Source organism: Crocodylus siamensis, chromosome 4 (genome assembly GCF_052110815.1).
Source record: "Crocodylus siamensis isolate JL-2025a chromosome 4, ASM5211081v1, whole genome shotgun sequence".
NCBI lineage: Eukaryota > Metazoa > Chordata > Crocodylia > Crocodylidae > Crocodylus > Crocodylus siamensis.
Genome location: NC_143398.1, coordinates 26,755,753 through 26,769,564, shown reverse-complemented (window position 1 = coordinate 26,769,564; position 13,812 = coordinate 26,755,753). Strand labels below are relative to the sequence as shown.

The window sequence follows — 13,812 nt, the reverse complement described above, 5'->3', positions numbered from 1 at the left end:
GGGGAGAGGAGTCCAGGAGAGCTGGGTGTACTTTAAAGAAACCTTACTGAGGGTTCAGCAACAAGCCATCCTGATGCACAGGAAGACTAGCAAGTATGACAGAAGACTAGATTAATTTAGCAGGGAACTCTTCAGTGAGCTAAAAAAAAATAATCACAAAAATAAAGCTTACACTAAGTAGAAACTTGGACAAACAACTAGGGAGGACTATAAAAGTTTTGCTTGGGTACGAGGGATGAAACCAGGAAGGTCAAAGCACAATTGGAGTTCCAGCTAGCAAGGGACATGAAGGCTAACAAGAAGGGTTTCTACAAGTATGTCAGCAACAAGAGGAAGTTCAGGGAAAGTGTAGGTCTCTTCCTGATGGGGAAGACAACCCAGTGACTGATGATGTGGAAAAGGCTGAAGTACTCTATGCCTTTTGTAGGTCAGCTTCCAGACTACTGGACCTGGCAGCACAGTTTGGGGATGAAATGAGCAGCTAAAAATGGTGAAAGAACAGGTTAGGGACTATTTAGAAAAGCTGGATGCATCCAATCCATGGGGCTGGACACAATGCACCCAAGGGTGCTGAGGAAGTTGGTAGATGTGATTGCAGAGCCGCTGGCCATTATCTTTGAAACTTGTGGCAGTCAGGAAAGGTCCCAGATGGCTTGAAAAGGGTAAATATAATTCCCATCCTTAAGAAAGGGAAGAAGGAGAATTGGGAGATCTACAGCCTGGTCAGCCTCACCTCAGTCCCTAGTAAAATCATGAAGCAGATCCTCAAGGAATCCCTTTCTAAGCATTTGGAGAAGAAAATGATTAGAAACAGTCAGCATGGATTCACCAGGGGCAAGTCATGCTTGACGAACCTGATTGCCTTCTATGATGAGATGACTGGCTCTGTTGATGTGGGGACACCACTGGACGTAATGTACCTTGACTTTAGCAAGGCTTTTGATATGGTCTCCTTCAACTTTCTTGGAAGCAAGCTAAAGAAGTACAGGTTGAATGAATGGACTATAAAGTAAAAAACTGGCTGCATCATTGGGCTCAAAGGGTAGTAATAATTGGCTCGATGTCTACATGACAGCCAGAATCAAGTGGAGTGCCCCAGGGTTCAGTTCTGGAACCAGTTTTGTTCAGTATCTTCATCAACAATCTGGAAGACTGAGTGGAGATAGAGGGGACCCTCAGCAGGTTTGCAGATGACACCAAACTGTAGGGGGGAGTAGGACTAGGATTCAGAGAGACCAAGACAAATTGGAGTATTGGGCCAAAAGAAATCTCATGAAGTTCATTAAGAATAAATGCAAAGTGCAGGCACTTAGGATGGAACAATCCCATGCACGTCTAGAGGCTGGAAACCAACTGGCTAAGCAGCAGGTCTGTAGAAAAGGACCTGGGGGTTACAGTGGACAATAAGCTGAATATAAGCCAGTTAGCCATTGTTGCCAAGAAGGCTGACGGCATACTGGGTTGCATTAGTAGGAGCACTGTTAGCAGATCAAAAGAAATTATTCTTCCCCTCTATTTGGCACTAGTGAGGCCACATCTGAAGTCTTGTGTCCAGTTTTGCACACCCCCCCCAGTATAGAAGGGTTGTGGGCAAATTGGAGAGAGTCCAGATGGCTATGAAAATGGTTACGGGCTGGAAAACAAGACATATGAGGAGAGGCTGAGGGAACTGAACTTATTTAGTCTGGAAAAGGGAAGACAGAGGGGATTTAATAGCAAACTTTAACTAGGTGAATGGATGGAGCTAGACTGTTTTCATTGATGGCAGGTGCCAGAACAAGGAGCAGTGGTCTCAAGGTGCAGCAAGGAAAGTTTAGGTTAGATATTACGAAAAACTCTCACGAGGAGGGTAATAAAACACTGGAACAGGTTACCCAGGGAGGTTGTGGAACCTCCATCCTTGGAGGTTTTTAAGACCTTTTTAAGACAAAGCATTGGCTGAGATGATCTAGTTGGGGATGGTTCTGCTTTGAGCAGGGGGTTGGATGAGATTATCTCCTGAGGTCCCTTCCAACTCTAATTTTCTATGATTCTATAAATCAGTATAACTAATTTGAACTCAACCTGCCTCCCAGTGAAGTCAGTAACAAAGGTCTTGTTAATTTCAGGGAAGCAGGCTGAAGTTTTTTTTAAAGGTCTCTCTAAAGAATCAGAGTTTTCATGAGACTCTTAAGAGATTCTTATGAATCAAGAGAATTCCAAGATATACCCTATTGATCTGCTGGGAAGATTTAGTTCCTAATTGCTCTTGAATTTCCATTTAGCTATACTTCCAAGTGCATTAATAAACCATTTAGGTTAATGTTGTGATATTGTTTTCAAAATAAAACAAGAATCGAGTACAGTATATCACCTTTCTTTTAGAAGTTCACTTGATTGCATAGGACCACACCATTACTAGCACATAGTCAAAGAGACTTCATTGTCATCAACAAGGATAGAACTCAAGACCTTTCCCTCCAAACATACAAGCCCCTAGCACTAGAAGAGAACTGTATTTATCTGACTCTACAGATCATTCTGTACTTTATTGTCTTCAATTGTATTAATCTGGCTATACTACCATATCCAAATAGTCTCTTCTTACTGCACTGTACTTTCTCTCAAGACACTGAAAACAAATAAACCTGGCTCTAAGACCAGCCCTGTAATATGTTATAAAAAGAGGGAAGGTGAAGAAGTGTTCTTCAGATTAAGAACTGTAGCTAACAGATCCACCTGCCATCTGGAAGTCACAGGGACCAGGCAGCCATGCAGTTATTAGATCCAGCTGGGAAGTAGCAAGATAGTTCCTCTAAAGCAGGGGTTGTCAATCGGGAGTGTGTATACCCCAGGGGTAATTGGGAAGAGGCTAGGGGGTATGTGTGGGTGAGCGAGGATGGAGCGCCACCACTCACCATCCCGCACTGCTGCCTCCCAGGAGCAGGGCCGTGGAGGGTGAAGGCAGTGGTTTCCTTCTGTAGGCTGCACAGGTGCTGCCCGACCGGCTGGATGTGGAGTGGGGCAAACTTGCATGCAGCCACCACTGCCACTGCCATCCACCACCCTGTGCCACTGCATGCAAGTCCCCCAGCTCTGTGTCCTGCTGCTGCTGCCACCCCCCCTGCTCTAAAGGGTTGATGATGGTGAAGCAAGTATCACCACACGCATATGCTGGAAGCATGTGGACCAGAAAGTCAGCTACAGACAGAACGGTCAATGTCAACAGGACCTTGGGTGACCGAAAGAGGGCCCTAATGGCATTCATAGATGATAGAGTCAGCTGTCTGAGCAGCAGGAGATGGCTGTCAGAGGTACACAATGCCTGCAAGTTCCACAAAGTAGGGAACAAAAAAGATGGCATACTCAAGGAGCAGTAGCCCAGGGTTGATAGAGGGACTGTTTTGTTTGATGTTTTTCTGAAGTTTTATGTTGAGAAATAAAACTGAACCTGAAAGAGACTAGGTGCACCACTGAGCCATGCCTACATTAGGGAAATAAGCCATCTGCCTTACAGGCAGGCAAAGCAACTACCTATAGGCCCCTCCAAATAAATTACAGCCAAACACCCATTGATTTTAATGAGAGCAGGCTCAGGTTCAGGATAAAAAAAACCCCCTGTATTCCCTACATTCTATTATGTGAGCCACTTCTGCATGAAGTGGAAGCAAGAGATGGAAAAAAAAAGGAAAACTGCTATGGAGAATTTCTGCCACAAAATGAAAGCAAATTAGCCAGGTATACTTACATATATTATGGAAAGGATCCCATTATAGTTTTTGGTTGAAACATTTAAGACTATTTTCAGTTGTGAAACAAACACTTGAAAAGCAGCTGCGGTTGTGAATCCTCCCACCAGTGGATCCGCAAGGTACCTCACAATGAAACCAATCTGAAGGGCTCCAAGCACAAGCTGGGAAAATCATCAGGAAAAAAGCAAACAACTTACTAAGCAGTAAATCAATGTGACAATGAAATTACAAAACGTTTAGGATTTGATCCCATGTAGAAGGCTGTCTGCCTAGGAAGAGTTCAGATGGCAACAGATTTTGCTGGACTGAAATGTTTACTTACAGTGATGGTAGCTTACAGTAGCTACAGTCACAACAAAGCATGTGGAGTTATCCATGGAGTAAAATAATGTTCAGTGTAATAGTATCACCACTTGCTTCCTTTAAGAGTTTGAAAAATCTGAAAACCCTTCTTTTATACAAAGCTATCCAAGCCTCATTGTGTGCTTGTTTTGTGACCTGATTTCACGGGGAGCTGTGCACACGAAACAGTGGCAGAATCTACTTCTGTGCTCTTCCATAGAAAATTGGAGAAAAGAATAATTTTGGCATATTACCACATACCACTGAAACATGTTGGGGCTGCCCATCATTTGAAAAGCATGGAGATTTCAGGGTGATGTTTCCCCTCCTGTATGTTTTATTATGGGAAAAGTAACATATTCCCCTAAAATACGGTTTCTCTTTGCATTCTTACCAATTATTTAATAAAGTAAAAGTAGTATAAACCTAAGTCTACAAGCCAGTTATATTACCTGTATAATTCCAACCAGAAACGTGACAGTACTGGCAATTAATACTCTCTGTGCATCTCTGGATTCAGTGTCTATCAGTGTTTTGTTAAGCCCTGTGGTATTACTGCTAACTAGGAGGAAATTTTCATCAGGTGCCATGCTCAGCACAACAGATCCCACCATCAAACTGACCACAGGAAAAGGTCCTGAGAAGATAAACAGTATATATGTTGGCCTTCCATACATCACAAAATCAAAGTATTTGTAAGATAAGATAAGCAGTTCTATATTAGACAATTAAAACATTTATATCAGGGCCAATTTATTATTATAGTATTTATCTAACTGGAGTACCTAGGAACCATATGCACTGCAAATACAGTACGAAGAGAGATCCTGTCCCACAAACCTTACTGTGTAAGCATAACAAGAAAGAGAACATGTGGCTACAGCCAATCTTACAAGGAAGCGTAAGGAAACAAGGAGACAATACTGGTCAACATGCGAGACTGTAGTATCAACCCAGAGTAGCTTAAACATTGTCAGTGTTTTATAACCATTACAGAGGAGGGCTCTGAAGGAGCAAATGAACCAAAATTGCCTACATTCATAGAGAACTCTCTCCAAGTGAGAGAGTCTGCATCGGGGAAAAAAGTACAAAGGTGATTTTTTTGAAAATGTAACAAATAAGCAATGGAGGCTAGAACACTGAGCCAAGTGGAAAAAGGAGTCAGTATCATGATAGCAAATGAGACATGGCAGGTAGGGTGAGGAGAGGATGTGAGGACCGCTTATATTGGAAAAGGGGACATAATAGAGAAGGGGAAGTCAGTGGAGGAATGCAAGAAGGGCACATCTACATGTGCATTAAGTTTAGTACCTCTAATACGAGGTACTACATAGGAGCAGATGTTAATGTGCTATAGCAATGGTGCATGGTCTTTTTGTGATGCTTACTGTGCAGTAGACTAATTCTACATTAACAGTTTTTTGCCATGACACTCTTATGCGCAGTAGAATTAATCTACTGCACATTAAGTATCTCATATAGACATGCCCAGAGAGATGTGAAAAAGTAAAAATGATTGGGTATGAAAACAATCTTTTCAGCAGCATTCTGGATGGGTATGAAGAAGTTAAGATGGAATTTGTCAAGGCTAGAGAAAAGGAAGCACAGTAACTGAGATGCAAGATGAGAGCTTAGATGAAAATCTTACCTGTGTGGACAGATAGGAAAGACCATGTCTTGAAGAGATAATGTGGAAAGAATTGGCAAAGTTTACACACAGCCTGGACGCAAGGGCCTAGAGAGAAGTCTGAGTAGGCATCCCAATTGTAGGCTTGAGTGACAGGCAGGATTATGGTGTTGTCCAAGATGGAGAAAAGAGATAGCAAGGAGGACTCATGAGGGAAGATTAAGAGTTCTGCTTTAGTCATGTTGAACTTGAGTTAACAGATAAAGTGTCTGTTCGTAAATTTATCCAGAGTTAATTTTTCAATTCCTGCTATGGCCTTGATTCTGCAACTCTTCACATGCTATGCAGCAAAACACAAGGCTCTTGGACTCCAGCACAAACACAGGCAGAGGCTATGCACAGATACACATGAAGTAAAGCTTTATGTACAACCCTCTGCACTGAGCAAAATAGTTTTAAACCTCAATAACCTGCCAGTGTGAAAGCACAAAACACAGTGAATGCAATTCAAAAGTGACTGCCTCACACAAAATATTTATGTTCACAGTAAGGATATGCATTCTGAAAAAGATGCAGTTACCAACTGAGATGTGCCTTGATGTTCCCAGGAAAAAGTATGTCAGGATAGGAAAAAAGGCAGAGTAGAGACCATATCCAACAGGAACAGCAACCAGTAAAGCATACGCCAAACCTGAAATCACATATTCACAGTGTTTTATGTTATAGACTCCACAACAGACTAATATGTTGCCAAATAATGAGCCACATTAAAAAAGGGATCTTCTTTTTCCAGACATATTTGTAATTTGTATTTTTCACCTGTAATTCAATGGCATGCATGAATTTGCAAACTTCTGCTTTACACCACTCTAGGCACATCTTTGCATGAATATTAATATGATACAATAAGATCCAGCACAGTTTGCACTAGCATGTATTGCTCCCAGAAACAGCATCCTGGACTGCAGTACACTGAACCAGAGCTGTGCAGCCCTGACTACCAGCAAGCCCCGGGGGTCAGCCTGAGGCTGTTCTGATCCAGCTCAATGTACTGCAGAGAGTTAGGGCTAGCTAAAACACTTCAGAAAGGCTAGCTAAACGGCAGCCCCCACACTGAAACATCCTCATACCCCAGCCAGCCCCAACTATGTCTACACATGTGTTGTGGTGGAGTAAATAACTCCGCTGTAGGATAATACTTGTATCTGGCAGTAGTAACCTATGGCAGGGTTACTTAGTTTACTTCAGCCTAATAGCTCCACACGTGTAAACTGGTGATGCTTTACTGCAGAGCTAATTAGGCAATTCAGCAGTAAGTGTCTCATGTAAATGCACCCTGAGTGCCATTTGGGTAGTTAGATTTGTAAGTATCACCAATTATACCTGCAATTTGGCATGAAGCAGAAGTGTTTTGTGAGGACCTAGTGAGGTTCAACAAGGGAACTGCTGTGAAAGTGGCCGATGTGCCATTGCACTTGGGAAGAAGGACTTATGCAAAGGGCCTAATTTATAGCTGGGATTTTCAAATTGGGTGTCCATTTACTTCACTGGGAGATGCCAATATTTAGGACTTCTGAAACTCAGGCAATTCTTTTAGGTATGTAACCATACATTTAGACACCTAACATTTTAAAATGTTGGTTTTTATTAATTAGATCCTAAATTAATAATAAAGGCCAGGATTATCTCCCTTGAAGAGCAGAGAAGCAGTTATACAACATTTTTACCCTTGCACAACAACATTTCCTCCACATTTCCAAGTCTGTGGGCATGTCTACATGTGCATTAATGCACTTTAGTTAATGCTCATTAAATCTAGTACCTCCATTGTGAGGTACTAAGAAAATGTGCATTAGCTTGTCTTAATGCACATTAACTAAAGAGCATGGTTTTTAACTGACACTTAATGCACATTAGCCTATTTTAATATGCATTAACTAAATAGCACATTTTTCCAGTGATGCTTTAATGCACATTAAAATAGGCTAATGTGCATTAAAGTGCATGTGTAGATACACCGACGTGTTTGACCCATCAGCTCCACTGAAAAAGTGTGTGTAGGGGGGCAGTAAACAGAGCTTGGAAAGTTATCCTAAATGTCATGTTTACTTTCCAGCCCTAGAATTGTACAGTAAAATATGCAGATAGCTAATCTTGTTTCAGGCAGCATTAACTCCCATTGCCAACTTCTACATTTCCCTTTTTAGAAGCATCAAAAGGTACTACCAGATTTACAAAACAAAAAAATGGTCTGGCCATACCACTGTAGCTGGTGGGAGGCCAGAAGGGCAATACAAATCAAGAGTCTGTACTTGCAGGCTCACATGCTGAGTTTCCACTATTTCTCCTACACAGATCTACACAGCACCTTTTGTCATAAGGGAAGTAACTAGGAAAATAATTTACGTCCTTATAGGATAGGGAAGATCTGTACGTGGATAATGCAGATAATGATCTGGAGTAGGTGACAGGTCCACCCATGGGAATTACTATCAGATCAATAAGGCATACCTCGTTTTATTGCGCTTCACTTTATTGCACTTCGCAGATATTGCGTTTTTTTACAAATTGAAGGTTTGTGGCAACCCTGCGTCGAGCAAGTCTATCGGTGCCATTTTTCCAACAGGATTTGCTCACTTCGTGTCTCTGTGTCACATTTTGGTAATTCTCGCAATATTTCAAAATTTTTCATTATTATTATATTTGTTATGGTGATCTGTGATCAGTGATCTTTGATGTTACTATTGTAATTGTTTTGGGGTGCCATGAACCGCGCCCATATAAGGCGGCGAACTTAATTGATAAATGTTGTGTGTGTTCTGACTGCTCCACCGACCGGCCGTTCCCGTCTCTCTCCATCTCCTCGGGCCTCCCTATTCCCTGAGATACAACAATATTGAAATTAGGCCAATTAATAACCCTACAATGGCCTCTAAGTGTTCAAGTGAAAGGAAGAGTCGCACGTCTCTCACTTTAAATCAAAAGCTAGAAATGATTAAGCTTAGTGAGGAAAGCATGTCGAAAGCCAAGATAGGCCAAAAGCTAGGCCTCTTGCACCAAACAGTTAGCCAATTTGTGAATGCAAAAAGATTACGACTCGCTGAAGGCTCAGATGATGGTTAGCATTTTTTAGCAATAAAGTATTTTTTAATTAAGGTATGTACATTTTTTTTTAGACATAATGCTATTGCACACTTAATAGACTACAGTATAGTCTATTAACTAACTACATAACTTTTATATGCACTGGGAAACCAAAAAATTTGTGTGACTCGCTTTATTGCGATATTCACTTTATTGCGGTGGTCTGGAACCGAACCCACAATATCTCTGAGGTATGCCTGTAGTCCATTTAGTTTTGTCTTTGAAAGTGGCCAGTATCAGGTGCCTCAGAGAGGAGAATGAGAGTCATAGCAATGTCATTTTGGAGTGCTGTCTCTGGTCTTGATTAACCTAGGTTCCATTGTATCCTCTGCAAATTTTATCACTGTTCTGCTTCTCTCTACTATTGATAAATGTATTAAATCAGTCTAAGGGGTGTAGGTTGTAGCCGTGTTGGTCTAAGGACATAGGCAGACAAGGTTCTTTGGGTAAATCCGATATCTTTTATTAGACCAACTCAAATAGTTGGGAAAATTCTTCCTTATATCAGTTCAAGTGAATTATGTAAAAGTATGTTTTGTGAATATTAGTTTTTAAAGCTTGACCATGGCAATGGCTCTTTTCTGATTGTTTGAGCAAACATTTAATAACTTACTGGCAATAACACTATAAAAATAAAGTTTAAAAGGTTTGTGTTCATGATTTTTTGCAGGAAATCTCTTTTACATTTTTAAAGACATGTGGAAGTGCTTGCATGATCAACTAATTGTGGAACAGTGCTAATACTATGCCTGATCAAATGCAGGTAGGTAATGTATTTCAATTATTAAATACTCACAATATGCCCATAGAGAAAAATGAAGAGAGATACTAATCAATTATATTACAGTAACAAATTCAAGGAAACTGGAATATGTTAACCAATGCTAAATAACAAGAAAGAGGCAAAATTAAGCAAATCAATCATTTACTGCACAGTATTAATAAATAATATTCAAGGACAATGGTCTTCATATGGATATTTTAAATCATACATGTTTAACTTGATGTGTGCAGTATAAAGCATAAGAAATAGTTATGGGTATCTCCATACAATGTATCTAGCTTCTTATTAATAACAAAGAAATAATCTAGCCACAGCTTACCTTGTAAAGTAGCTACAAGCCCTGTACTGATACCAGAGATGATATCACTAATTAGCCATTCCTTCACTCTGTAGTTAGGTAGCCATTCCAGTATGGGGATAAAGGACTTGGTTATTTGAAATGCCTTTTTTCTTGAACAGCTGCCAAAAAATAGACAATTAAATTGTCAGCCTACCCCTATGAAATCATAACTGTAAAATGCAAAAAAAATTCCTACCAAGAGATCTGAGTAGCTGTTATTTAGCCAAAAGACCCCTTGTTTATTATTTTATAGAAACTACATGAATGTTGTTTACAATTTGCTTATTTTATAGGATCAAATTCTGCTCTCAGGTTAATAGAGCTACTTAGATTTGTTCCACAGCTTCTTGGCCTCTTGTGGGCTAAGATCAAGTGCTGTATTCACAGGGGATGCTGATGCCAGCAAGTTACACTAGTCATAACCAGGGATCTATCTAAATCGCACTGGAAGTACAGCGACTCCTCTAATCTTGCTATTTTTGTTCCCCCCTTCCCCTCCTGCTGACTGGTTGGAGGACCCTGGAGGCCCTGCTGCATATTCCTGATCAGCCATGGGGCAAAAAACAGTTTTAAATATGCTGTGGTTTTTGCCTCCAGCCACTGATTGGCTGAGGGGCACCAGCGGTCCCACCACTGCTGATCAGCCAGGAAGCAAAACCACAGCCTATTTAAAACTGCAGCAAGGTGGGGGGGGGGGGGGACCTTGGCCAATCAACAGCAGGAGAGGGAAAGGGGATGCCTGGGGAAAGATTTAGGTAGATCCCTGGTCATAACACATTTTGTTGCTCACAAACAGATCTTCAAAAAACACTTCTCTCACAAAACAAACAGCTTTGTTCTTTAAGGCACCCTAACCAAAATGGACTCTGAAAAGAGATCAACTGTTGTCACAACATTTAGAATGTTCTGCACATTTTCAAGACAAAATTATCCATTTTGGTATGAAAAAGTTGACTTTCCAAACAAAATATCTGTTGATGACACTTTTGCTGGCAATCGACTTTCTCAGTGAACAGCACCATTGATATCGCAGATACCATTTGCACAGTGGTCTTACTCAACATGGCTAAAGCCATTTGGCCCCAGCTGTTTAAAAACAAATCACAGACTGATGGAGAGGTGGGCTGGCAGGGACCTCCAGATGGCACCTGAGGCAGGACCACCCCTATCCAAACCATCCCCTTCAAGGGGACTGTCAGTCTTGGCACCCTGACCTGCCACAGGTAAAGCAGGGGTAACCACAGCAGCTGTAATAAAAGGTTGCCAGGATGGCTGCTTGCAAACTTTAACAAAAAAAGGCGTTTTACTTTACTCTCGGCACAGAGCCCAGTGCCTGCCTGGAAGAGGCAGTTAGCTGGACCCGGCTGGGTCCACATCTGTAAAGATCAGGCGCTTTAGTGGGGCTTTGGGGCGCTAGTAGCGGATTGACTCCGCTTTAGACAAAAGTGGTGAAAGCCCCGCTGAAGCGCCCGGTCTCTCTGGACGCTGCAGAGCCAGCCCAGGCGAACGCGCCGCTTCCTCTGGTAAAGCGGGGCTTTTTTAACACCTGCAAGCAGCCCACAGGCTCAAGAGATCGTAGCCAGGCCCCCGCTCCAGAGCAAGGCAAACCCCGCAGTGGGCACCTCTCTGCCCACGGGGTAAAACTCCGTGCTGAGCCCGGGGATGGCTCTGCCCTGCGCGGCGCAGCGAGACCCTCGAGCCAGGAAGCTCCGGCTCCGGCCGCCGCCGCACCAGCCGGGGCTCGCCCCGTAGCCCCAGCCACGGCTGCAGCCGACGCCCGGTGCCAGACCCCGCGGCAGCGCAGCAGGAAGGGGCGCCGCGAGGCGCGGGGCCGCCGCGTGCTCCCCCGACGGCGCCGCTCCCGCCCTCGCCCGCTCACCGGCAGGCGCGCTGGGCGCGCTCGCGCAGGGTGGGCGGCAGCGGCGGCCGCCGCTCGTGCTCCTCCTGGAAGGCCGCCTCGCTGTACACGGGCCGCGCCACCACGTAGGGGCCGGGCTCGCCCGCCGGCGCCTCCGCCCTGTCGCCCGCTGCCATGGCCCTGCCTGCGGGCACAGCCCCGCCCGCCCCCGCCTTTATACGGCCCCGGCCCGCGCCGCTTTATTGACGGCAAACAGAACCGCCCGCGCCGGCCAGCCGGGGCCGCCCCCCGCAGGGACCTCCCACCCCGCCCGGCCCAGCCCGGCCGGGCAGCGCGGGGACCCTGCCGGCCGCGCACGGCCCGGCCCCGTCGGCGCGCCACAGCGCTCGTAAGGAGCCGGCGCGGGGGCCGAGGCCGCTGCTGCAGGAGCCGGCGGCGAGGGACCGGCGCGGAGCCCCCGCGGGAAGCGTCGTCTCTGGTGGTGGCGGGGAGCCCGGGCCCACCCCTCTCCTCGCGTGTCACAGCGAGGGGGCAAAGCCCGCGCACCTCCGCGCGTGCCCGCACAGTCGCCTGCCCGCGGGTGCTGCTGCAGGAGGGGGTGGGCGTCACCCGGGCGAGAGAGGCAAGAGCGGCTCTTGCAGGGAGGAAGGCTTTAGCTAGGTTCACCAGGGGATGGAGGTAAGAGAGTCCAGCCCTACGATGGGAAAGCAGTAGCTGAAGCCTTAGCAATGTTGGGGAGAGGCTAACACAGTCAGATAGCTGCGTTGTTGATGTGCTACTGCAAGAAGTACAAGGGACAACTAGGAAGAGCTGGAGGTCCGTGTACAACCAGGGCAGGACGAGGGAATTGGGTAAGAGAGTGTGGTGTGACAGTTCAGATGCCTGGACTACCGTCATGGATGGGCATAGGATAGACAAGGAGAAAAGAGGTGTCGGGAATGAACACAGGCCTGTTGGAAGCCCCTGGGCAGTTCAGGGGGGTGAAGTCGGGGGTCACAGTGGGCATATGTTACAGGCCACCAATCCATAAGAACTTGCTAAGGTCCATGGCAGAGAATGGATGCTGAAAGGAAGAGTGAATAGGTTTTGACCAGGGGTTTTCCCTTATTTCATTTCCACTTGCAGTCTCCAGTATTTAAGGTCTAAGAAGTTCTGATTCAGAGATTGCACCTCTAATTCCCATACTCAATAGCCACTGATGTCTCCCGTTCCTCCAAGAATTTGTTCAAGCCCTTTTTGAATCTGAGGCTAAACTCAGCATCCACAACATGGGGTAGCAATGACATCTACACTTTAATCGCACAGTGTAAAAAAATAGCTTGCTTTCGCTAGTTATGAACTTACTACTCACTAGTTTTATTTTATGACCTCTAGATCTCATACAGAGATAGTAAATAATAAATCCTTATTTACTCCCTCTTCACCATTTAGTATTTTGTAAACTTTTATCTTGTCCCCAAACTGAATAAGTCTAGCCTCTTTAGTCTCCTCACCTAGAAGCTCTTCCATACCACCAATCCTCTTTGTTATGCTTCTCTAGTTCTTTCTCCTCTTCAATATCCTTTTTGTGGTGAGGGGACCAAGACTGGTCTCAGTATTCAAGGTGTGGAGACACCATGGATTTATTAAAGGAGCATAATGGAGGAGGAGGGGGTGGAAAAGTCGTTTTTTAAACAAATGGAAGCTTCCAAATAGCTGAGTGGAAGGGGCGGGGGTAAGGGGGCAAGGAAAAGCTAGCAGGGGAGAGTGTGGCTCTCTGCCAACCAGAAGGAGCAGTAGGGCTAAGCCCCTGCCTGCTTCTCGCACCAAGAACTCTGTCCGGTGTGAGGAGGCAGGAGGCTGTGCTGCTCCGCCTGCTTGCTTCTGGGTGCCTGGCAGCCAAACGGAGGGAGCGGTGCAGCAGAGCTGCTTCTACAGGGAACTCTGGTGTGAGAAGCAGAGGGAAGCAATTGGTGGCTGTTCCCGCTCTTCCCACCCCATTTCTGG

The 13,812-nt window shown here is 44.7% G+C and overlaps 1 protein-coding gene across 1 annotated transcript in view; it reads right to left on the bottom strand.

Annotated features, from left to right (window-relative positions):
- The window catches only part of SLC26A4 (solute carrier family 26 member 4), a 43,922-nt gene extending 31,806 nt beyond the window's left edge, over positions 1-12,116 (bottom strand). The window contains exons 1-5 of the mRNA XM_090042033.1: positions 11,848-12,116; positions 9,948-10,087; positions 6,281-6,391; positions 4,526-4,710; positions 3,728-3,892 (exon numbers count right to left, since the gene is read on the bottom strand). Coding sequence (XP_089898159.1) covers positions 3,728-3,892; positions 4,526-4,710; positions 6,281-6,391; positions 9,948-10,087; positions 11,848-12,002 — 756 coding nt within the window. The 5' untranslated portion in view covers positions 12,003-12,116. The remainder of the gene's footprint in view (positions 1-3,727; positions 3,893-4,525; positions 4,711-6,280; positions 6,392-9,947; positions 10,088-11,847) is intronic.
- Positions 12,117-13,812: the final 1,696 nt, after the last annotated feature.